Source organism: Pseudophryne corroboree, unplaced genomic scaffold (assembly GCF_028390025.1).
Source record: "Pseudophryne corroboree isolate aPseCor3 unplaced genomic scaffold, aPseCor3.hap2 scaffold_1361, whole genome shotgun sequence".
Taxonomy (NCBI): Eukaryota; Metazoa; Chordata; class Amphibia; order Anura; family Myobatrachidae; genus Pseudophryne; species Pseudophryne corroboree.
In genome coordinates, this window is record NW_026967987.1 from 27916 (window position 1) to 50129 (window position 22214).

The 22214-nt window shown below is 48.2% G+C and overlaps 1 protein-coding gene across 2 annotated transcripts in view; it reads left to right on the top strand.

Annotated features, from left to right (window-relative positions):
* The window catches only part of LOC134995072 (dedicator of cytokinesis protein 3-like), an 84822-nt gene that overhangs the window by 11096 nt on the left and 51512 nt on the right, over positions 1-22214 (top strand). Inside the window, exons 2-6 of one of the 2 annotated variants that reach the window (XM_063951048.1) lie at positions 4858-4981; positions 6604-6751; positions 7065-7180; positions 8148-8235; positions 14095-14214. In XM_063951048.1, the coding sequence (XP_063807118.1) occupies positions 4858-4981; positions 6604-6751; positions 7065-7180; positions 8148-8235; positions 14095-14214 (596 nt within the window). The remainder of the gene's footprint in view (positions 1-4857; positions 4982-6603; positions 6752-7064; positions 7181-8147; positions 8236-14094; positions 14215-22214) is intronic. The other variant, XM_063951050.1, reaches the window with a different exon arrangement.

The following is a 22214-nucleotide window of genomic DNA, read 5'->3' on the forward strand; positions in this document are numbered from 1 at the left end:
CCTTGGATTTGGCCGAAAGCAGGTCATTGGTGACTTTCACCAGGGCAGTCTCGGTGGAGTGGAGTGGGCGAAAGCCAGATTGTAGTGGATCAAGCACAAGGATCAGTGAATAGTAGGAAATAGCCAGATACTTGTAACATATAAAGCACAAGGATCGGTGAATAGTAGGAAATACCCAGATACTTGTAACATATAAAGCACAAGGATCAGTGAATAGTAGGAAACAGCTGGATACGTGTAACATATAAAGCACAAGGATCAGTGAATAGTAGGAAATAGCCGGATACGTGTAACATATAAAGCACAAGGATCAGTGAGTAGTAGGAAACAGCCGGCTTCGTGTAACATATAAAGCACAAGGATCAGTGAATAGTGGGAAACAGCCGAATACGTGTAACATATAAAGCACAAGGATCAGTGAATAGTAGGAAACAGCCGGATACGTGTAACATATAAAGCACAAGGATCAGCGGATAGTAGGAAATAGCCAGATACTTGTAACATATACAGCACAAGGATCAGTGAATAGTAGGAAACAGCCGGATAAGTGTAACATATAAAGCACAAGGATCAGTGAATAGTAGGAAATTGCCGGATATGTGTAACATATAAAGCACAAGGATCAGTGGATAGTAGGAAATAGCCAGATACTTGTAACATATAAAGCACAAGGATCAGTGAATAGTAGGAAACAGCCGGATAAGTGTAACATATAAAGCACAAGGATCAGTGAATAGTAGGAAATAGCCGGATATGTGTAACATATAAAGCACAAGGATCAGTGGATAGTAGGAAATAGCCGGATACGTGTAACATATAAAGCACAAGGATCAGTGAATAGTAGGAAATAGCCGGATACGTGTAACATATAAAGCACAAGGATCAGTGAATAGTAGGAAAGAGCCCGATTCGTGTAACATATAAAGCACAAGGATCAGTGAATAGTAGGAAACAGCCGGATACGTGTAACATATAAAGCACAAGGATCAGTGAATAGTAGGAAACAGCCGGATACGTGTAACATATAAAGCACAAAGATCAGTGGATAGTAGGAAATAGCCAGATACTTGTAACATATAAAGCACAAGGATCAGTGAATAGTAGGAAACAGCCGGATAAGTGTAACATATTGCAAAGTGGTAGCTGGAGACCTGAGAGAGGACAGAGGAGGACAGATCAGGAGAGGAGAGGTAGAGTTGTGTGTCATCAGCATAGAGGTGGTATTGAAGGCCAAAGGAGTTAATGAGCGCACCCAGGGAAGAGGTGTACAGGGAGAACAGAAGGGGGCCTAGGACAGAACCCTGAGGGACACCAACAGGAAGGATGGAAGGGTGTGAGGTGGTTCCGGAGGCAGACACAGAGAAGGAGCGGTTAGTGAGATATGAGGTAAACCAGTCAAGGCCAGTGCTAGAGAGGCCAACATTTTGGAGTGTGCAGAGGAGGAGAGGGTGATCCACGGTGTCAAAGGCAGCAGAGAGGTCCAAAAGGATGAGCAAAGAGAAGTGGCCCTTGGATTTGGCCGAAAGCAGGTCATTGGTGACTTTCACCAGGGCAGTCTCGGTGGAGTGGAGTGGGCGAAATCCAGATTGTAGTGGATCAAGCACAAGGATCAGTGAATAGTAGGAAATAGCCAGATACTTGTAACATATAAAGCACAAGGATCAGTGAATAGTAGGAAATACCCAGATACTTGTAACATATATAGCACAAGGATCAGTGAATAGTAGGAAACAGCTGGATACGTGTAACATATAAAGCACAAGGATCAGTGGATAGTAGGAAATAGCCGGATACGTGTAACATATAAAGCACAAGGATCAGTGAGTAGTAGGAAACAGCCGGCTTCGTGTAACATATAAAGCACAAGGATCAGTGAATAGTGGGAAACAGCCGGATACGTGTAACATATAAAGCACAAGGATCAGTGAATAGTAGGAAACAGCCGGATACGTGTAACATATAAAGCACAAGGATCAGTGGATAGTAGGAAATAGCCAGATACTTGTAACATATAAAGCACAAGGATCAGTGAATAGTAGGAAATAGCCGGATATGTGTAACATGTAAAGCACAAGGATCAGTGGATAGTAGGAAATAGCCAGATACTTGTAACATATAAAGCACAAGGATCAGTGAATAGTAGGAAACAGCCGGATAAGTGTAACATATAAAGCACAAGGATCAGTGAATAGTAGGAAATAGCCGGATATGTGTAACATATAAAGCACAAGGATCAGTGGATAGTAGGAAATAGCCGGATACGTGTAACATATAAAGCACAAGGATCAGTGGATAGTAGGAAATAGCCAGATACTTGTAACATATAAAGCACAAGGATCAGTGAATAGTAGGAAACAGCTGGATACGTGTAACATATAAAGCACAAGGATCAGTGGATAGTAGGAAATAGCCGGATACGTGTAACATATAAAGCACAAGGATCAGTGGATAGTAGGAAATAGCCAGATACTTGTAACATATAAAGCACAAGGATCAGTGAATAGTAGGAAACAGCCGGATAAGTGTAACATATAAAGCACAAGGATCAGTGAATAGTAGGAAATAGCCGGATATGTGTAACATATAAAGCACAAGGATCAGTGGATAGTAGGAAATAGCCAGATACTTGTAACATATAAAGCACAAGGATCAGTGAATAGTAGGAAACAGCCGGATAAGTGTAACATATAAAGCACAAGGATCAGTGAATAGTAGGAAATAGCCGGATATGTGTAACATATAAAGCACAAGGATCAGTGGATAGTAGGAAATAGCCGGATACGTGTAACATATAAAGCACAAGGATCAGTGAATAGTAGGAAACAGCCGGATAAGTGTAACATATAAAGCACAAGGATCAGTGAATAGTAGGAAACAGCCCGATTCGTGTAACATATAAAGCACAAGGATCAGTGAATAGTAGGAAACAGCCGGATTCGTGTAACATATAAAGCACAAGGATCAGTGAATAGTAGGAAACAGCTGGATACGTGTAACATATAAAGCACAAGGATCAGTGGATAGCAGGAAATAGCCGGATACGTGTAACATATAAAGCACAAGGATCAGTGAGTAGTAGGAAACAGCCGGCTTCGTGTAACATATAAAGCACAAGGATCAGTGAATAGTGGGAAACAGCCGGATACGTGTAACATATAAAGCACAAGGATCAGTGAATAGTAGGAAACAGCCGGATACGTGTAACATATAAAGCACAAGGATCAGTGGATAGTAGGAAATAGCCAGATACTTGTAACATATAAAGCACAAGGATCAGTGAATAGTAGGAAACAGCCGGATAAGTGTAACATATAAAGCACAAGGATCAGTGAATAGTAGGAAATAGCCGGATATGTGTAACATATAAAGCACAAGGATCAGTGGATAGTAGGAAATAGCCAGATACTTGTAACATATAAAGCACAAGGATCAGTGAATAGTAGGAAATAGCCGGATATGTGTAACATGTAAAGCACAAGGATCAGTGGATAGTAGGAAATAGCCAGATACTTGTAACATATAAAGCACAAGGATCAGTGAATAGTAGGAAACAGCCGGATAAGTGTAACATATAAAGCACAAGGATCAGTGGATAGTAGGAAATAGCCGGATACGTGTAACATATAAAGCACAAGGATCAGTGGATAGTAGGAAATAGCCAGATACTTGTAACATATAAAGCACAAGGATCAGTGAATAGTGGGAAACAGCCGGATAAGTGTAACATATAAAGCACAAGGATCAGTGAATAGTAGAAAATAGCCGGATATGTGTAACATATAAAGCACAAGGATCAGTGGATAGTAGGAAATAGCCAGATACTTGTAACATATAAAGCACAAGGATCAGTGAATAGTAGGAAACAGCCGGATAAGTGTAACATATAAAGCACAAGGATCAGTGAATAGTAGGAAATAGCCGGATATGTGTAACATATAAAGCACAAGGATCAGTGGATAGTAGGAAATAGCCGGATACGTGTAACATATAAAGCACAAGGATCAGTGGATAGTAGGAAATAGCCGGATACGTGTAACATATAAAGCACAAGGATCAGTGAATAGTAGGAAACAGCCGGATAAGTGTAACATATAAAGCACAAGGATCAGTGAATAGTAGGAAACAGCCCGATTCGTGTAACATATAAAGCACAAGGATCAGTGAATAGTAGGAAACAGCCGGATACGTGTAACATATAAAGCACAAGGATCAGTGAATAGTAGGAAACAGCCGGATACGTGTAACATATAAAGCACAAGGATCAGTGAATAGTAGGAAACAGCCAGATACGCAGAGCCGGATTAAGGGGGGTGCCCCGGGGGTCAGTACCCCGGGCCCCCCTGTTTTAGGGGCCCCCCCGGCCGAAGCTCTGCACCGATCTACAGGTTGCCGGGGCAGGAGGGATCCACGCTGTGCATGCGGCTTCCTCCCCCCTCTTCTCGGGCAGCACGGTCGGGGACTGAGTCAAGCAATCTCCAGCCTTCGCTGCTGCCAGGAGAGATGCTGCTGGCGACAGAGGCTGGAGATTGCTTGACTCAGTCCCCGACCGTGCTGCCCGAGAGGAGGGGGGAGGAAGCCGCATGCACAGCCGCACTCCTCCCCCGGCAGCGTGGATCCCTCATACCCCGGCAGCCTGGTGTCTTCTCTTCTCCCCCTGCTGCAGCGCGGCTCCCGTTGCCTGTGACCGCGGGAGGTGAGCAGCGGGGTGGAGGGGGGGGGGGGTGGGAACTGTGGGGGCTGGTGGTCCACTGGGGGGCCCTGCTGTCTTTGGTGCCACGGGCCCCACGAGAGCTTAATCCGGCCCTGCAGATACGTTGCTGCGTCCGTCTTGCTGACTGTATAATATTATGTTTGCAGCCCTCTCGTGGTCCTGAGCTCTGTGCGTCATTCCTCATCTTCCCTCTCATCACACACCTCCAGCGACACTGGAACCACGCCCACTGCGGTAGACAGCGAGACAGAGGATCCCTACTCCATGCAGGTGATAACATTATACCCTCATATCAGTCTGTACTCAGTGGGTACCTGCACTTTGTGCCTCGTGCCTTAGGAATGTCATCACTACATGTATTTTGCCTCCGCTATGCAGAGGTGAAGGTGCAATTATTATTTGCTGTATTTCAAACCAGGAAAAATACTATTTTAAGCTTTCAATGGGAAATACTGTTCCCCTGTCACAAAATAAGTGTTACACAGCATTTGGCGGCTGAATCTCTCAGACATGGCTCCGCTGTAGCGGAAAAAACGCTGCCCGATCTATGCCTCTTTCTACAAGCTATGCACTGGAGGGTGCAGAGACTAGGGTGTAAGGAGAGCTACAGAGGTGACTACAGGGGTGGCGGAGGTGAGCCCTAATTGTTACTACATGTAGTGTCTGAGGGGCGGCGGAGGTGAGTCCTAATTGTTACTACATGTAGTGTCTGAGGGGCGGCGGGGGTGAGCCCTAATTGTTACTACATGTAGTGTCTGAGGGGCGGCGAAGGGGAGCCCTAATTGTTACTACATGTAGTGTCTGAGGGGCGGCGGAGGTGAGCCCTAATTGTTACTACATGTAGTGTCTGAGGGGCGGCGGAGGTGAGTCCTAATTGTTACTACATGTAGTGTCTGAGGGGCGGCGGAGGTGAGCCCTAATTGTTACTGCATGTAGTGTCTGAGGGGCGGCGGAGGTGAGTCCTAATTGTTACTACATGTAGTGTCTGAGGGGCGGCGGAGGTGAGCCCTAATTGTTACTACATGTAGTGTCTGAGGGGCAGCGGAGGTGAGCCCTAATTGTTACTACATGTAGTGTCTGAGGGGTGGCGGAGGTGAGCCCTAATTGTTACTACATGTAGTGTCTGAGGGGCGGCGGAGGTGAGTCCTAATTGTTACTACATGTAGTGTCTGAGGGGTGGCGGAGGTGAGTCCTAATTGTTACTACATGTAGTGTCTGAGGGGCGGCGGAGGTGAGTCCTAATTGTTACTACATGTAGTGTCTGAGGGGTGGCGGAGGTGAGTCCTAATTGTTACTACATGTAGTGTCTGAGGGGCGGCGGAGGTGAGTCCTAATTGTTACTACATGTAGTGTCTGAGGGGTGGCGGAGGTGAGTCCTAATTGTTACTACTTGTAGTGTCTGAGGGGCGGCGGAGGTGAGTCCTAATTGTTACTAAATGTAACATGCCAGTAAGTGACTCACCTAGAATCCCTTCAAGTTAGAAAATAAAGAACAGAAAACTTCTATGACTGCTTATGTGGATCTACCAGTTCTTCCACGGTAAGGAGGCCACAGTGGGGGGGGCGTTCTTAGACAAAAAAAGTCCAACCAAATATCTGGGTTTATTCTCGCAATCACAGCGGCATCTTTTGGAATTGGCAGTGTGTCTCTGTTACCCGCGGTGTCTGCCTCTCAGGGTGGCATCGGTTACTGGAGATGTGCCGTGAGGCATTGCCACCATGCTTGGCTGTGCACCTGCCAGTTACAATACCCCTGACATTGCAAGTTTTCCTGTGCACCTCTATGGAGTCTGAGGAAACAGTGTGGGCGCCCTCAATGTGTCCTTCATCGCTTCCAATGCTATGGCTGGAATCGTCCGCTTTCTCTGATCAGTTATATCTCTGTGTTACAGATGCTGCTGCCTCACTCTCTCCATGCTGGATCCATCACTAATGTTTCTGCATTATCGTCCTCCTACACAAGCCCCTCCTCCTCCAGCCTCAGCTCCACCCATTCTGCACCGTCACAGCTGATCAACTCAGCGCCCTCTAGCACACGGGGTAATGTATTGGAATGCATGATGGTAGAAAGGTCACGGGAAAGGGATGTATAGGCTGATATCAGATGTTGGACTGAACCAAAGGTCATTTTGGGTGTAACCCTACCTACGCAGGCAGCAGGATGGGTGGGTACCTTAAAAGAGGACATTGGAACATCCTGTGGGATTTTAGAATTAGGGGGCATTGCAGAGCAATGTTTTGGACAATAATAGGTAATGACCAGTGATCTGTAGGTGTCCACTAGTCAGGTCCACTACAGCCAGTAATTAGCGTATGGGATACAGGACGTAACCTCATATTGTTTCTTTTTTAGGTTCACCCTCCCTCCCAGACAAGTACAGACATTCGCGGGATTTGGTGATGCTGCTTCCTGCGCCCCGGGACAGGCCCAGCAGTGCCATGTACCAGACGGGGGCAGACGGTGGACAGGTGATACTGCTTTCCAAAGCGGATCTTCCTCTTTACGTAATACCTTACACATCTCCACTCACATCAGCCCCAGTCACTACAAGATTCTCTTAATTGCATCTTTTTCCATAATAGACCAGAGGAGCAGAGTTGGGATCACCCTGTCGTTACCCAGAGCACAGACTTCAACTCACATGTAATTATGTGAACCCCTCGCACTCCCCCAATGTAGCTCCTTACTGATACCTGGGAGCACAAAATCCTTAAACTGCAGCCATGAAATTGTTGCCCCTGAAAGGGTTTTGCCTTGTTCTTGGTATTTGATCCACCTAGGGAAACCCAGCCAGAGAGTTTGCTGTAGAAAAGTAAGTGTCCATGGTGGGTGCCCGATAACCAAACTCTTGTTTTAGCATCACTGAGCAAGAGGTGGCATTATCCAAGGAATTAATCAGGTGCCTTACTCCGATAGCTTGCCACAAACTTTGGCTGCAACAACTAGTTGCTGCTCCACAAATCCCTTCAAGATATCTATGGTGCTGGGCTCTTGGCTGGTGAGATCTAGGACCTCTGGGGTAATTGTAAAAGCAGGAGACGTAAGATGTTCCTCACAACAGTGCACCATAGGCCTTTGGGCCATTTCCACCACGAGGCTACATGACAGCCTTTTCTCAGACGTCTCCTTACAACGTGAGTCAGAGATGAGGCTCTCACCTTGACCTCAGCCAGTGTTCTGGACTGCGGCAGCTCTGAAGAGCGCAGGGTGTCTTCATTAGAAGGTTATTCCTCATCTCCTGACCCTCATCGTGTCGGTCGCCATGCTACAGCTGTGTGTGACCGGAGCGTTGGGAAGCAGGAGAAGGTGGAACACCTCTGGCCTCAGACCCTCAGATGCCCCAGGATCTCCAGATCTGTCCATCATACCCTGTTTGCTGGAAGTGTCTCCTTTCTCTCACTTCTCTTTTCTCTGTCTTTCCTGGTGGCTCCTCAGCGCTGTGTGTACCCTCGTGCCCTGTTCCAGCAGGTCCTCGGCCCATGCAAGCCCTGCAGTGACCCCAATCTCTCTGTAGCCGAAAAAGGTGATGACCTCACAATGTTAGGCATAGTAGTAGAGCTGTATAGCTGGTATATGTGTATAGCTGGTATATATAAGTAGTTGGAGGAGACATATGGGACAGTGCAGGACTTATAGTGCTGAAGGTCTCTATTGGCTGATAGAAGGATTTGTGATGAACAGTGGGATGAGCTATGATAAGGAATGGCAGGGGTTATATTGTAGAATAATATATAACAGAAGACCTTATAGTGATGATTCAGAAGGGCCTGATTCACACTCGTCTTATGCTAATGCTGCAGCCCATGTTCCTACCGCAGAGAGAGTGTCTTGCAACGATGCATTTCAGTCTCGGCGCACGACCAGACGTGCCACCGAATCTTGCACCAGACCTATGGCAGCTGCAGTGTCTCTGCGTATGAGCGGATGGGCGTCTTTGGATGCAGCTGCGTACAGCGACACACCTGCCTCTGCTTAGACACTCCCGTTACCTCACAGTAGCATCCGGTGAAAACCCTGCGTCCAGATCTGGGACGCATGCACAGAAGAGAAACCATTGGCCATGTGCGCGAATATCAGCATAGCGTGCAAATCTGTATCAGGCCCTATATATCTGTTACTGTATATTATTAGGGTATACATAGTCACATGGGCTCTCTGTATAGAGAAGGATGAGGCTGGGCACATGTCAGCCGGGTGTGGTAGCCCCGACATCACATCCATCACTTTGCATTGAGTAATATCCGGTATCACCAACACAATCCCTCCTTGTATTTTCCTCTGACATGCGGCTACTTGGTCCCACACTAATCCCCAGGCTCCAGTTTTGGTGGTACGTAAGTCCAAGTATGTGGCATTAAGATAACTTCCAATCACAACTTTTCCAACACTAGAGCCTAGGGTTAACAGTTATGGTATCCACCGAGAGACTACTGTAGCTAGAGAAGTAATGGGATGTTTTATGTATAATAAAATGTTTTAGCAAATGAGTCTAGTATTAATACTGCCTCAGTGAGTGTTCTCTTTTGCTTTTCTGCTTGTGTGACACTATCATGTCTGTTTCCTGCTGCTTGTGTGACTCTGCTGTGTCTGTTTCCTGCTGCTTGTGTGACTCTGCTGTGTCTGTTTCCTGCTGCTTGTGTGACTCTGCTCTGTCTGTTTCCTGCAGTTTGTGTGACTCAGCTCTGTCTGTTTCCTGCTGCTTGTGTGACTCTGCTCTGTCTGTTTCCTGCTGCTTGTGTGACTTTGCTCTGTCTGTTTCCTGCAGTTTGTGTGACTCTGCTCTGTCTGTTTCCTGCTGCTTGTGTGACTCAGCTCTGTCTGTTTCCTGCTGCTTGTGTGACTTTGCTCTGTCTGTTTCCTGCAGTTTGTGTGACTCTGCTCTGTCTGTTTCCTGCTGCTTGTGTGACTCTGCTCTGTTTCCTGCTGCTTGTGTGACTCTGCTGTGTCTGTTTCCTGCTGCTTGTGTGACTCTACTGTGTCTGTTTCCTGCAGCTTGTGTGACTCTGCTGTGTCTGTTTCCTGCTGCTTGTGTGACTCTGCTGTGTCTGTTTCCTGCTGCTTGTGTGACTCTGCTCTGTCTGTTTCCTGCTGCTTGTGTGACTCTGCTCTGTTTCCTGCTACTTGCGTAACTCTGCTCTGTTTCCTGCTACTTACATAGAAACATAGAATTTGTCGGCAGATAAGAACCACTTGGCCCATCTAGTCTGCCCTTTTTTTTTTTTTTTTTTATTATTTTTTATCACTAACCTTATTTGATCCTTATTTCTTTGTAAGGATATCCTTATGTCTATCCCATGCATGTTTAAATTGCTCTACTGTCTTAGCCTCTACCACCTCTGATGGGAGGCTATTCCACTTGTCCACTACCCTTTCTGTGAAATAATTTTTCCGCAAATTTCCCCTGAACCTCCCCCCCTCCAGTCTCAGTGCATGTCCTCGTGTCCTATTGCTTCTCTTCATTTGGAGAATGTTCCCCTCCTGGACTTTGTTAAAACCCTTCATATATTTGAAAGTTTCTATCATGTCCCCCCTTTCCCTTCTCTGCTCCAAACTATACATATTGAGATTTCTTAGTCTTTCTGGGTATGTTTTGTGATGTAGGCCATGCACCATTTTAGTTGCCCTCCTTTGTACAGTTTCTAATGTATTAATATCCTTTTGAAGATATGGCCTCCAGAACTGAATACAGTATTCTAGATGAGGCCGTACCAATGACCTATACAGTGGCATTATTACTTCTTTCTTTCTGCTGCTGATTCCTCTCCCAATGCAGCCAAGCATCTGACTAGCCTTCCTCATTGCCTTGTTACATTGCTTACCTGCCTTTAAGTCATCTGAAATAGTGACTCCTAGATCCCTTTCCTCCTCAGTAGTTTCCAGTATAGTGCCATTAATACTGTATTTAGCTTTAGGATTTTTGAGACCCAAGTGCATGATTTTGCATTTTTTGGCATTAAACTGTAATTGCCAGACTCTTGACCATTCCTCTAGTCTACCTAGATCCTCAATCATTTGTTTTACCCCACCTGGTGTGTCTACCCTGTTGCATACCTTTGTGTCATCTGCAAAAAGTCATACTTTCCCTTTAATGCCATTTGCAATGTCACCAATAAAGATATTAACACTAGAGCCTAGGGTTAACAGTTATGGTATCCACTGAGAGACTACTGTAGCTAGAGAAGTAATGGGATGTTTTATGTATAATAAAATGTTTTAGCAAATGAGTCTAGTATTAATACTGCCTCAGTGAGTGTTCTCTTTTGCTTTTCTGCTTGTGTGACACTATCATGTCTGTTTCCTGCTGCTTGTGTGACTCTGCTGTGTCTGTTTCCTGCTGCTTGTGTGACTCTGCTGTGTCTGTTTCCTGCTGCTTGTGTGACTCTGCTCTGTCTGTTTCCTGCAGTTTGTGTGACTCAGCTCTGTCTGTTTCCTGCTGCTTGTGTGACTTTGCTCTGTCTGTTTCCTGCAGTTTGTGTGACTCTGCTCTGTCTGTTTCCTGCTGCTTGTGTGACTCTGCTCTGTTTCCTGCTGCTTGTGTGACTCTGCTGTGTCTGTTTCCTGCTGCTTGTGTGACTCTGCTGTGTCTGTTTCCTGCTGCTTGTGTGACTCTGCTCTGTCTGTTTCCTGCTGCTTGTGTGACTCTGCTGTGTCTGTTTCCTGCAGCGTGTGTGACTCTGCTGTGTCTGTTTCCTGCTGCTTGTGTGACTCTGCTCTGTCTGTTTCCTGCTGCTTGTGTGACTCTGCTGTGTCTGTTTCCTGCTGCTTATCTAACTCTGCTCTGACTGTTTCCTGCAGTTTGTGTGACTCTGCTCTGTCTGTTTCCTGCTGCTTGTGTGACTCTGCTCTGTCTGTTTCCTGCAGTTTGTGTGACTCTGCTCTGTCTGTTTCCTGCTGCTTGTGTGACTCTGCTGTGTCTGTTTCCTGCAGCTTGTGTGACTCTGCTGTGTCTGTTTCCTGCTGCTTGTGTGACTCTGCTCTGTCTGTTTCCTGCTGCTTGTGTGACTCTGCTGTGTCTGTTTCCTGCAGCTTGTGTGACTCTGCTGTGTCTGTTTCCTGCTGCTTGTGGGATTCTGCTCTATCTGTTTCCTGCTGCTTGTCTGACTCTGCTCTGTCTGTTTCCTGCTGCTTGTGTGACTCTGTTCTGTCTGTTTACTGCTGCTTGTGTGACTCTTCTCCGTCTGTTTCCTGCAGCTTGTGTGACTCTGCTCTGTCTGTTTCCTGCTGCTTGTGTGACTCTGCTCTGTCTGTTTCCTGCAGTTTGTGTGAGACTGCTCTGTCTGTTTCCTGCTGCTTGTGTGACTCTGCTGTGTCTGTTTCCTGCAGCTTGTGTGACTCTGCTGTGTCTGTTTCCTGCTGCTTGTGTGACTCTGCTCTGTCTGTTTCCTGCTGCTTGTGTGACTCTGCTGTGTCTGTTTCCTGCTACTTGTGTGATTCTGCTCTATCTGTTTCCTGCTGCTTGTCTGACTCTGCTCTGTCTGTTTCCTGCTGCTTGTGTGACTCTGTTCTGTCTGTTTACTGCTGCTTGTCTGACTCTGCTCTGTCTATTTCCTGCTGCTTGTGTGACTCTGTTCTGTCTGTTTACTGCTGCTTGTGTGACTCTTCTCCGTCTGTTTCCTGCAGCTTGTGTGACTCTGCTCTGTCTGTTTCCTGCTGCTTGTGTGACTCTGCTCTGTCTGTTTCCTGCAGTTTGTGTGACTCTGCTCTGTCTGTTTCCTGCTGCTTGTGTGACTCTGCTGTGTCTGTTTCCTGCAGCTTGTGTGACTCTGCTGTGTCTGTTTCCTGCTGCTTGTGTGACTCTGCTCTGTTTCCTGCTGCTTGTGTGACTCTGCTCTGTCTGTTTCCTGCAGTTTGTGTGACTCTGCTCTGTCTGTTTCCTGCTGCTTGTGTGACTCTGCTGTGTCTGTTTCCTGCAGCGTGTGTGACTCTGCTGTGTCTGTTTCCTGCTGCTTGTGTGACTCTGCTCTGTCTGTTTCCTGCTGCTTGTGTGACTCTGCTGTGTCTGTTTCCTGCTGCTTATCTAACTCTGCTCTGACTGTTTCCTGCAGTTTGTGTGACTCTGCTCTGTCTGTTTCCTGCTGCTTGTGTGACTCTGCTCTGTCTGTTTCCTGCAGTTTGTGTGACTCTGCTCTGTCTGTTTCCTGCTGCTTGTGTGACTGCTGTGTCTGTTTCCTGCAGCTTGTGTGACTCTGCCGTGTCTGTTTCCTGCTGCTTGTGTGACTCTGCTCTGTCTGTTTCCTGCTGCTTGTGTGACTCTGCTGTGTCTGTTTCCTGCAGCTTGTGTGACTCTGCTGTGTCTGTTTCCTGCTGCTTGTGGGATTCTGCTCTATCTGTTTCCTGCTGCTTGTCTGACTCTGCTCTGTCTGTTTCCTGCTGCTTGTGTGACTCTGTTCTGTCTGTTTACTGCTGCTTGTGTGACTCTTCTCCGTCTGTTTCCTGCAGCTTGTGTGACTCTGCTCTGTCTGTTTCCTGCTGCTTGTGTGACTCTGCTCTGTCTGTTTCCTGCAGTTTGTGTGAGACTGCTCTGTCTGTTTCCTGCTGCTTGTGTGACTCTGCTGTGTCTGTTTCCTGCAGCTTGTGTGACTCTGCTGTGTCTGTTTCCTGCTGCTTGTGTGACTCTGCTGTGTCTGTTTCCTGCTGCTTGTGTGACTCTGCTCTGTTTCCTGCTGCTTGTGTGACTCTGCTCTGTTTCCTGCTGCTTGTGTGACTCTGCTGCTTGTGTGACTCTGCTCTGTCTGTTTCCTGCTGCTTGTGTGACTTTGCTCTGTCTGTTTCCTGCTGCTTGTGTGACTCTGCTCTGTCTGTTTCCTGCTGCTTGTGTGACTCTGCTGTGTCTGTTTCCTGCTACTTGCGTAACTCTGCTCTGTTTCCTGCTACTTGCGTAACTCTGCTCTGTTTCCTGCTACTTGCGTAACTCTGCTCTGTTTCCTGCTACTTGCGTAACTCTGCTCTGTCTGTTTCCTGCTGCTTGTGTGACTTTGCTCTGTTTCCTGCAGCTTGTGTGATTCTACTCTGTCTGTTTCCTGCTGCTTGTCTGACTCTGCTCTGTCTGTTTCCTGCTGCTTGTGTGACTCTGCTCTGTCTGTTTACTGCTGCTTGTGTGACTCTTCTCCGTCTGTTTCCTGCAGCTTGTGTGACTCTGCTCTGTCTGTTTCCTGCAGCTTGTGTGACTCTGCTCTGTCTGTTTCCTGCTGCTTGTGTGACTCTGCTCTGTCTGTTTCCTGCTGCTTGCGTAACTCTGCTGTTGTATATTTCCTGCTGCTTGTCTGACTCTGCTCTGTTTCCTGCTACTTGTGTTTCTCTGCTGTTGTATATTTCCTGCTGCTTGTCTGACTCTGCTGTGTCTTCTTCCCGCTGCCCTGGATGCACCATTTTCCTGGGACAGTTCTTGCCGCACCCAGCAGTTGGAGTTTGGACAGTGGAACCAGGGAATCTCTTCCTTTCCTGACCTCACATGTTGGGAGCGTTCTAACACCAACAGGGACCACCAGGGGTCTCGCACAGGGTACGAATTCTGATGTGTCAGTGGGAAGGGTCTAGTGCAATAGAAAGGCTTCGGGAAGACATCCCAGGCTGGAACCTAATAACACTTGGGCTGTCACTTTACCGGTATAACAAGGCCCTCTTATCTGGGCTCTATTACATTGGTCTGACATTGACAGCCTCTCTCATCTGTGCTTAATTACATCAGTTTAACATTGACAGCCTCACCCATCTGTGCTCTATTACATAAGCCTGACATTGACAGCCTCTCATCTGTGCTCAATTACATTAGTCTGACATTTACTGACAGTCTGTCTTATGTGACAGTCACTATGGCCTCTCCAGTCTTATCTGTCACATTAGTCTGATAGTGACACATCTAGACAGGCAGTCAGCACTGGTTGAACAGAAAGATGTCACACATCCCATGTGTATTTTCTCTGACGTCCTAAGTGGATGCTGGGGACTCCGTCAGGACCATGGGGATTAGCGGCTCCGCAGGAGACAGGGCACAAAAGTAAAAGCTCTTAGGATCAGGTGGTGTGCACTGGCTCCTCCCCCTATGACCCTCCTCCAAGCCTCAGTTAGATTTTTGTGCCCGGCCGAGAAGGGTGCAATCTAGGTGGCTCTCCTAAAGAGCTGCTTAGAGTAAAAGTTTTGTTAGGTTTTTTATTTTCAGTGAGTCCTGCTGGCAACAGGCTCACTGCATCGAGGGACTTAGGGGAGAGAAGTAAACTCACCTGCGTGCAGGATGGATTGGCTTCTTAGGCTACTGGACACCATTAGCTCCAGAGGGAGTCGGAACACAGGTCTCACCCTGGGGTTCGTCCCGGAGCCGCGCCGCCGACCCCCTTGCAGATGCCGAAAAATGAAGAGGTCCAGAAACCGGCGGCAGAAGACTTTTCAGTCTTCATAAGGTAGCGCACAGCACTGCAGCTGTGCGCCATTGTTGTCAGCACACTTCATAGCAGCGGTCACTGAGGGTGCAGGGCGCTGGGGGGGGCGCCCTGGGCAGCAATGATAGTACCTTATTCTGGCTAAAAATACATCACATATAGCCCCTGGGGGCTATATGGATGTATTTAACCCCTGCCAGGTCTCAGAAAAACGGGAGAAGAAGCCCGCCGAAAAGGGGGCGGGGCCTATTCTCCTCAGCACACAGCGCCATTTTCCCTCACAGAAATGCTGGTGGGAAGGCTCCCAGGCTCTCCCCTGCACTGCACTACAGAAACAGGGTTAAAACAGAGAGGGGGGGCACTTATTTGGCGATATGACTATATATATTAAAATGCTATAAGGGAAAAACACTTATATAAAGGTTGTCCCTGTATAATTATAGCGTTTTTGGTGTGTTCTGGCAAACTCTCCCTCTGTCTCCCCAAAGGGCTAGTGGGGTCCTGTCCTCTATCAGAGCATTCCCTGTGTGTGTGCTGTGTGTCGGTACGTGTGTGTCGACATGTATGAGGACGATGTTGGTGAGGAGGCGGAGCAATTGCCTGTAATGGTGATGTCACTCTCTAGGGAGTCGACACCGGAATGGATGGCTTATTCAAGGAATTACGTGATAATGTCAACAGAGACGGCCGGCAAACAAAATAGTACCTGTCCAGGCGTCTCAAACACCGTCAGGGGCTTTAAAACGCCCATTTACCTCAGTCGGTCGACACAGACACGGACACTGATTTCAGTGTCGACGGTGAAGAAACAAACGTATTTTCCTTTAGGGCCACACGTTACTTGTTAAGGGCAATGAAGGAGGTGTTACATATTTCTGATACTACAAGTACCACAAAAAAGGGTATTATGTGGGGTGTGAAAAAACTACCTGTAGTTTTTCCTGAATCAGATAAATTAAATGAAGTGTGTGATGATGCGTGGGTTTCCCCCGATTGAAAATTATTGGCGGTATACCCTTTCCCGCCAGAAGTTAGGGCGCGTTGGGAAACACCCCTTAGGGTGGATAAGGCGCTCACACGCTTATCAAAACAAGTGGCGGTACCGTCTCCAGATAGGGCCGTCCTCAAGGAAAATATCCTAAGAAGTATATACACACATACTGGTGTTATACTGCGACCAGCGATCGCCTCAGCCTGGATGTGCAGAGCTGGGGTGGCTTGGTCGGATTCCCTGACTAAAAATATTGATACCCTTGACAGGGACAGTATTTTATTGACTATAGAGCATTTAAAGGATGCATTTCTATATATGCGAGATGCACAGAGGGATATTTGCACTCTGGCATCAAGAGTAAGTGCGATGTCCATATCTGCCAGAAGATGTTTATGGACACGACAGTGGTCAGGTGATGCAGATTCCAAACGGCACAAAGAAGTATTGCCGTATAAAGGGGAGGAGTTATTTGGGGTCGGTCCATCGGACCTGGTGGCCACGGCAACTGCTGGAAAATCCACCGTTTTTACCCTAAGTCACATCTCTGCAGAAAAAGACACCGTCTTTTCAGCCTCAGTCCTTTCGTCCCCATAAGAGTCATATCTGCCCAACGTCTCCCTCTGACAGGGAGGCAGTATTGGAAACAATTCACAAGCTGTATTCCCAGCAGGTGATAATCAAAGTACCCCTCCTACAACAAGGAAAGGGGTATTATTCCACACTATGTTGTGGTACTGAAGCCAGAAGGCTCGGTGAGACCTATTCTAAATCTGAAATATTTGAACACTTACAAAGGTTCAAATCAAGATGGAGTCACTCAGAGCAGTGATAGCGAACCAGGAAGAAGGGGACTATAGGGTGTCCCGGGACATCAGGGATACTTACCTCCATGTCCCAATTTGCCCTTCTCACCAAGGGTACCTCAGGTTTGTGGTACAGAACTGTCACTATCAGTTTCAGACGCTGCCGTTTGGATTGTCCACGGCACCCCGGGTCTTTACCAAGGTAATGGCCGAAATGATGATTCTTCTTCAAAGAAAATGGACGACCTCCTGATAAGAGCAAGGTCCAGAGAACAGTTGGAGGTCGGAGTAGCACTATCTCAAGTAGTTCTACGACAGCACGGGTGGATTCTAAATATTCCAAAACCGCAGTTGTTTCCGACGACACATCGGCTGTTCCTAGGGATGATTCTGGACACAGTCCAGAAAAGAGTGTTTCTCCCGGAGAAGAAAGCCAGGGAGTTATCCGAGCTAGTCAGGAACCTCCTAAAACCAGGAAAAGTGTCAGTGCATCATTGCACAAGGGTCCTGGGAAAAATGGTGGCTTCTTACGAAGCGATTCCATTCGGCAGTTTTCACGCAAGAACTTTTCAGTGGGATCTGCTGGAAAAATGGTCCGGATCGCATCTTCAGATGCATCAGTGGATAACCCTGTCTCCAAGGACAAGGGTGTTTCTTCTGCGGTGGCTGCAAAGTACTCATCTACTAATGGGCCGCAGATTCGGCATTCAGGAAGGGTCCTGGTGACCAGGGATGCCAGCCTGAGAGGCTGGGGAGCAGTCACACAGGGAAAAAATTTCCAGGGAGTGTGATCAAGTCTGGAGAATTATCTCCACATAAATATACTGGAGCTAAGGGCAAGTTACAATGCTCTAAGCTTAGCAAGACCTCTGCTTCAAGGTCAGCCGGTATTGATCCAGTGGGACAACATCACGGCAGTCGCCCACGTAAACAGACAGGGCGGCACAAGAAGCAGAAGGGCAATAGCAGAAACTGCAAGGATTCTTCGCTGGGCGGAAAATCAGGTGATAGCACTGTCAGCAGTGTTCATTCCGACGCCCGGGAGAGTGGGGACTTCATCGGGAAGTCTTCCACATGATTGTGAACCATTGGGAAAGACCAAAGGTGGACATGATGGCGTCCCGCCTGAACAAAAAACTGGACAGGTATTGCGCCAGGTCAAGAGACCCTCAGGCAATAGCTGTGGACGCTCTGGTAACACCGTGGGTGTACCAGTCAGTGTATGTGTTCCCTCCTCTGCCTCTCATACACAAGGTACTGAGAATTATAAGACGGAGAGGAGTAAGAACTATACTCGTGGCTCTGGATTGGCCAAGATGGACTTGGTACCCGGAACTTCAAGAGATGCTCACAGAGGACTCATGGCCTCTGCCGCTAAGAAGGGACCTGCTTCAGCAGGGACCCTGTCTGTTCCAAGACTTACCGCGGCTGCGTTTGACGGCATGGCGGTTGAACGCCGGATCCTGAAGGAAAAAGGCATTCCGGAGGAAGTCATTCCTATCCTGATCAAAGCCAGGAAGGAGGGGACCGCACAACATTATCACCGTATTTGGCGAAAAATTGTTGCGTGGTGTGAGGCCAGGAGGGCCCCCACGGAGGAATTTTAACTCGGTCGATTCCTGCATTTCCTGAAGACAGGAGTGTCTATGGGCCTCAAATTGGGGTCCATTAAGGTTCAGATTTCGGCCCTGTCGATTTTCTTCCAGAAAGAATTGGCTTCAGTTCCTGAAGTCCAGACGTTTGTTAAGGGAGTATTGCATATACAGCCCCTTTTGTGCCTCCAGTGGCACCGTGGGATCTCAACGTAGTGTTGGGATTCCTCAAATCACATTGGTTTGAACCGCTCAAATCTGTGGATTTTAAATATCTCACATGGAAAGTGACCATGCGGTTGGCCCTGGCCTCGGCCAGGCGAGTGTCAGAATTGGTGGCTTTGTCTTACAAAAGCCCATATCTGATTTTCCATTCGGACAGGGCAGAACTGCGGACTCGTCCCCAGTTTCTTCCTAAGGTGGTGTCAGCGTTTCACCTGAACCAACCTATTATGGTACCTGCGGATACTAGGGACTTGGAGGACTCCAAGTTGCTAGACGTTGTCAGGGCCCTGAAAATATATGTTCCAGGACGGCTGGAGTCAGAAAGTCTGACTCGCTGTTTATACTTTATGCACCCAACAAGCTGGGTGCTCCTGCTTCTAAGCAGACGATTGCTCGTTGAATTTGTAGTACAATTCAGCTCGCACATTCTGTGGCAGGCCTGCCACAGCCAAAATCTGTAAATGCCCAATCCACAAGGAAGGTGGGCTCATCTTGGGCGGCTGCCCGAGGGGTCTCGGCTTTACAACTTTGCCGAGCTGCTACTTGGTCAGGGGCAAACACGTTTGCAAAATTCTACAAATTTGATACCCTGGCTGAGGAGGACCTGGAGTTCTCTCGTTCGGTGCTGCAGAGTCATCCGCACTCTCCCGCCCGTTTGGGAGCTTTGGTATAATCCCCATGGTCCTGACGAAGTCCCCAGCATCCACTTAGAACGTCAGAGAAAATAAGAATTTACTTACCGATAATTCTATTTCTCGTAGTTCGTAGTGGATGCTGGGCGCCCATCCCAAGTGCGGATTGTCTGCAATACTTGTACATAGTTATTGTTACAAAAATCGTGTTATTATTGTTGTGAGCCATCTTTTCAGAGGCTCCGCTGTTATCATGCTGTTAACTGGGTTCAGATCACAGGTTGTACAGTGTGATTGGTGTAGCTGGTATGAGTCTTACCCGGGATTCAAAATCCTTCCTTATTGTGTACGCTCGTCCGGGCACAGTATCCTAACTGAGGCTTGGAGGAGGGTCATAGGGGGAGGAGCCAGTGCACACCACCTGATCCTAAGAGCTTTTACTTTTGTGCCCTGTCTCCTGCGGAGCCGCTAATCCCCATGGTCCTGACGGAGTCCCCAGCATCCACTACGGACTACGAGAAATAGAATTATCGGTAAGTAAATTCTTATTTTTAAACAGATACTGTAGAATAGCAGAGGGGTGGGCTGGTGCTGTATTATAGTGGAAGGTGGGGGGACGGACTGGTGCTGTAGTATAGTGGTGGGTAGGACTGGTGCTGTAGAATATTGAGGGGTGGGCTGGTGCTGTAGTATAGTGGGTGGTAGGCTGGTGCGGTAGATTAGTAGAAGGTGGGATGGTGCAGTAGTATAGTGAGGGGTGGGGCTAATGCTGTAGTATAGTAGAGGGTGGGACTGGTGCTGTAGAATAGTGAGGGGTGGGACTGGTGCTGTAGTGTAGTGGGTGGTAGGCTGGTGCTATAGATTAGAAGAAGGTGGGATGGTGCAGTAGTATAGTGGAGGGTGGGACTGGTGCTGTAGTACAGTAGAGGGTGGTCTGGTGCTGTAGTATAGTGAAGGGTGGGCTGGTGCAGTAGTATAGTGGAGGGTGGGCTGGTGCAGTAGTATAATGGGGAGGGGACTGGTGCTGTAGAATAGTGAGGGTTGGGCTGGTGCAGTAGTATAGTAGAGGGTGGGACTGGTGCTGTAGAATAGTAGAGGGTGGGGCTGGTGCAGTAGTATAGTGGAGGGTGGGCTGGTGCAGTAGTATAATGGAGGGTGGGACTGGTGCTGTAGTATAGTGGAGGGTGGGACTGGTGCTGTAGTATAGTGGAGGGTGGGCTGGTGCAGTAGTATAATGGAGGGTGGGACTGGTGTTGTAGTATAGTGGAGGGTGGGACTGGTGCTGTAGTATAGTGGAGGGTGGGACTGGTGCTGTAGTATAGTGGAGGGTGAGGTTGGTGCAGTAGTATAGTGGAGGGTGGGGCTAATGCTGTAGTATAGTGGAGGGTGGGGCTGGTGCAGTAGTATAGTGGAGGGTGGGGCTGGTGCTATAGATTAGTAGAAGGTGGGATGGTGCAGTAGTATAGTGGAGGGTGGTACTGGTGCTGTAGTACAGTGGAGGGTGGGCTGGTGCTGTAGTATAGTGGAGGGTGGGCTGGTGCAGTAGTATAGTGGAGGGTGGGGCTGGTGCTGTAGTATAGTGGAGGGTGGGCTGGTGCAGTAGTATAGTGGAGGGTGGGACTGGTGCAGTAGTACAGTGGAGGGTGGGCTGGTGCTGTAGTATAGTGGAGGGTGGGCTGGTGCAGTAGTATAATGGGGAGGGGACTGGTGCTGTAGAATATTGAGGGTTGGGCTGGTGCAGTAGTATAGCAGAGGGTGGGGCTGGTGCTGTAGAATAGTAGAGGGTGGGGCTGGTGCAGTAGTATAGTGGAGGGTGGGCTGGTGCAGTAGTATAATGGAGGGTGGGACTGGTGCTGTAGTATAGTGGAGGGTGGGACTGGTGCTGTAGTATAGTGGAGGGTGGGACTGGTGCTGTAGTATAGTGGAGGGTGGGACTGGTGCTGTAGTATAGTGGAGGGTGGGGTTGGTGCAGTAGTATAGTGGAGGGTGGGGCTGGTGCTGTAGTATAGTGGAGGTGGGTTGGTGCAGTAGTATAATGGGGAGGGGACTGGTGCTGTAGAATAGTGATGGGTGGGCTGGTGCTGTAGAATAGCCGAGGGTGGGGCTGGTGCAGTAATATAGTGGAGGGTGGGGCTGGTGCAGTAGTATAGTGGAGGGTGGGGCTGGTGCAGTAGTATAATGGGGAGGGGACTGGTGCTGTAGAATAGTGAGGGGTGGGACTGGTGCTGTAGTATAGTGGAGGGTGGGACTGGTGCTGTAGAATAGTAGAGGGTGGGGTTGGTGCAGTAGTATAGTGGAGGGTGGGGCTGGTGCAGTAGTATAGTGGAGGGTGGGGTTGGGGCAGTAGTATAGTGGAGGGTGGGGTTGGTGCAGTAGTATAGTGGAAGGTGGGGCTGGTGCAGTAGTAAAGTGGAGGGTGGGGTTGGTGCAGTAGTATAGTGGAGGGTGGGCTGGTGCAGTAGTATAGTGGAGGGTGGGGTTGGTGCAGTAGTATAGTGGAGGGTGGGACTGGTGCAGTAGAATAGTGGAGGGTGGGGTTGGTGCAGTAGTATAGTGGAGGGTGTGGTTGGTGCAGTAGTATAGTGGAGGGTGGGACTGGTGCTGTAGTATAGTGGAGGGTGGGGTTGGTGCAATAGTATAGTGGAGGGTGGGACTGGTGCTGTAGTATAGTGGAGGGTGGGGTTGGTGCAGTAGTATAGTGGAGGGTGGGACTGGTGCTGTAGTATAGTGGAGGGTGGGACTGGTGCTGTAGTATAGTGGAGGGTGGGGTGGTGCAGTAGTATAGTGGAGGGTGGGACTGGTGCAGTAGAATAGTGGAGGGTGGGGTTGATGCAGTAGTATAGTGGAGGGTGGGGTTGGTGCAGTAGTATAGTGGAGGGT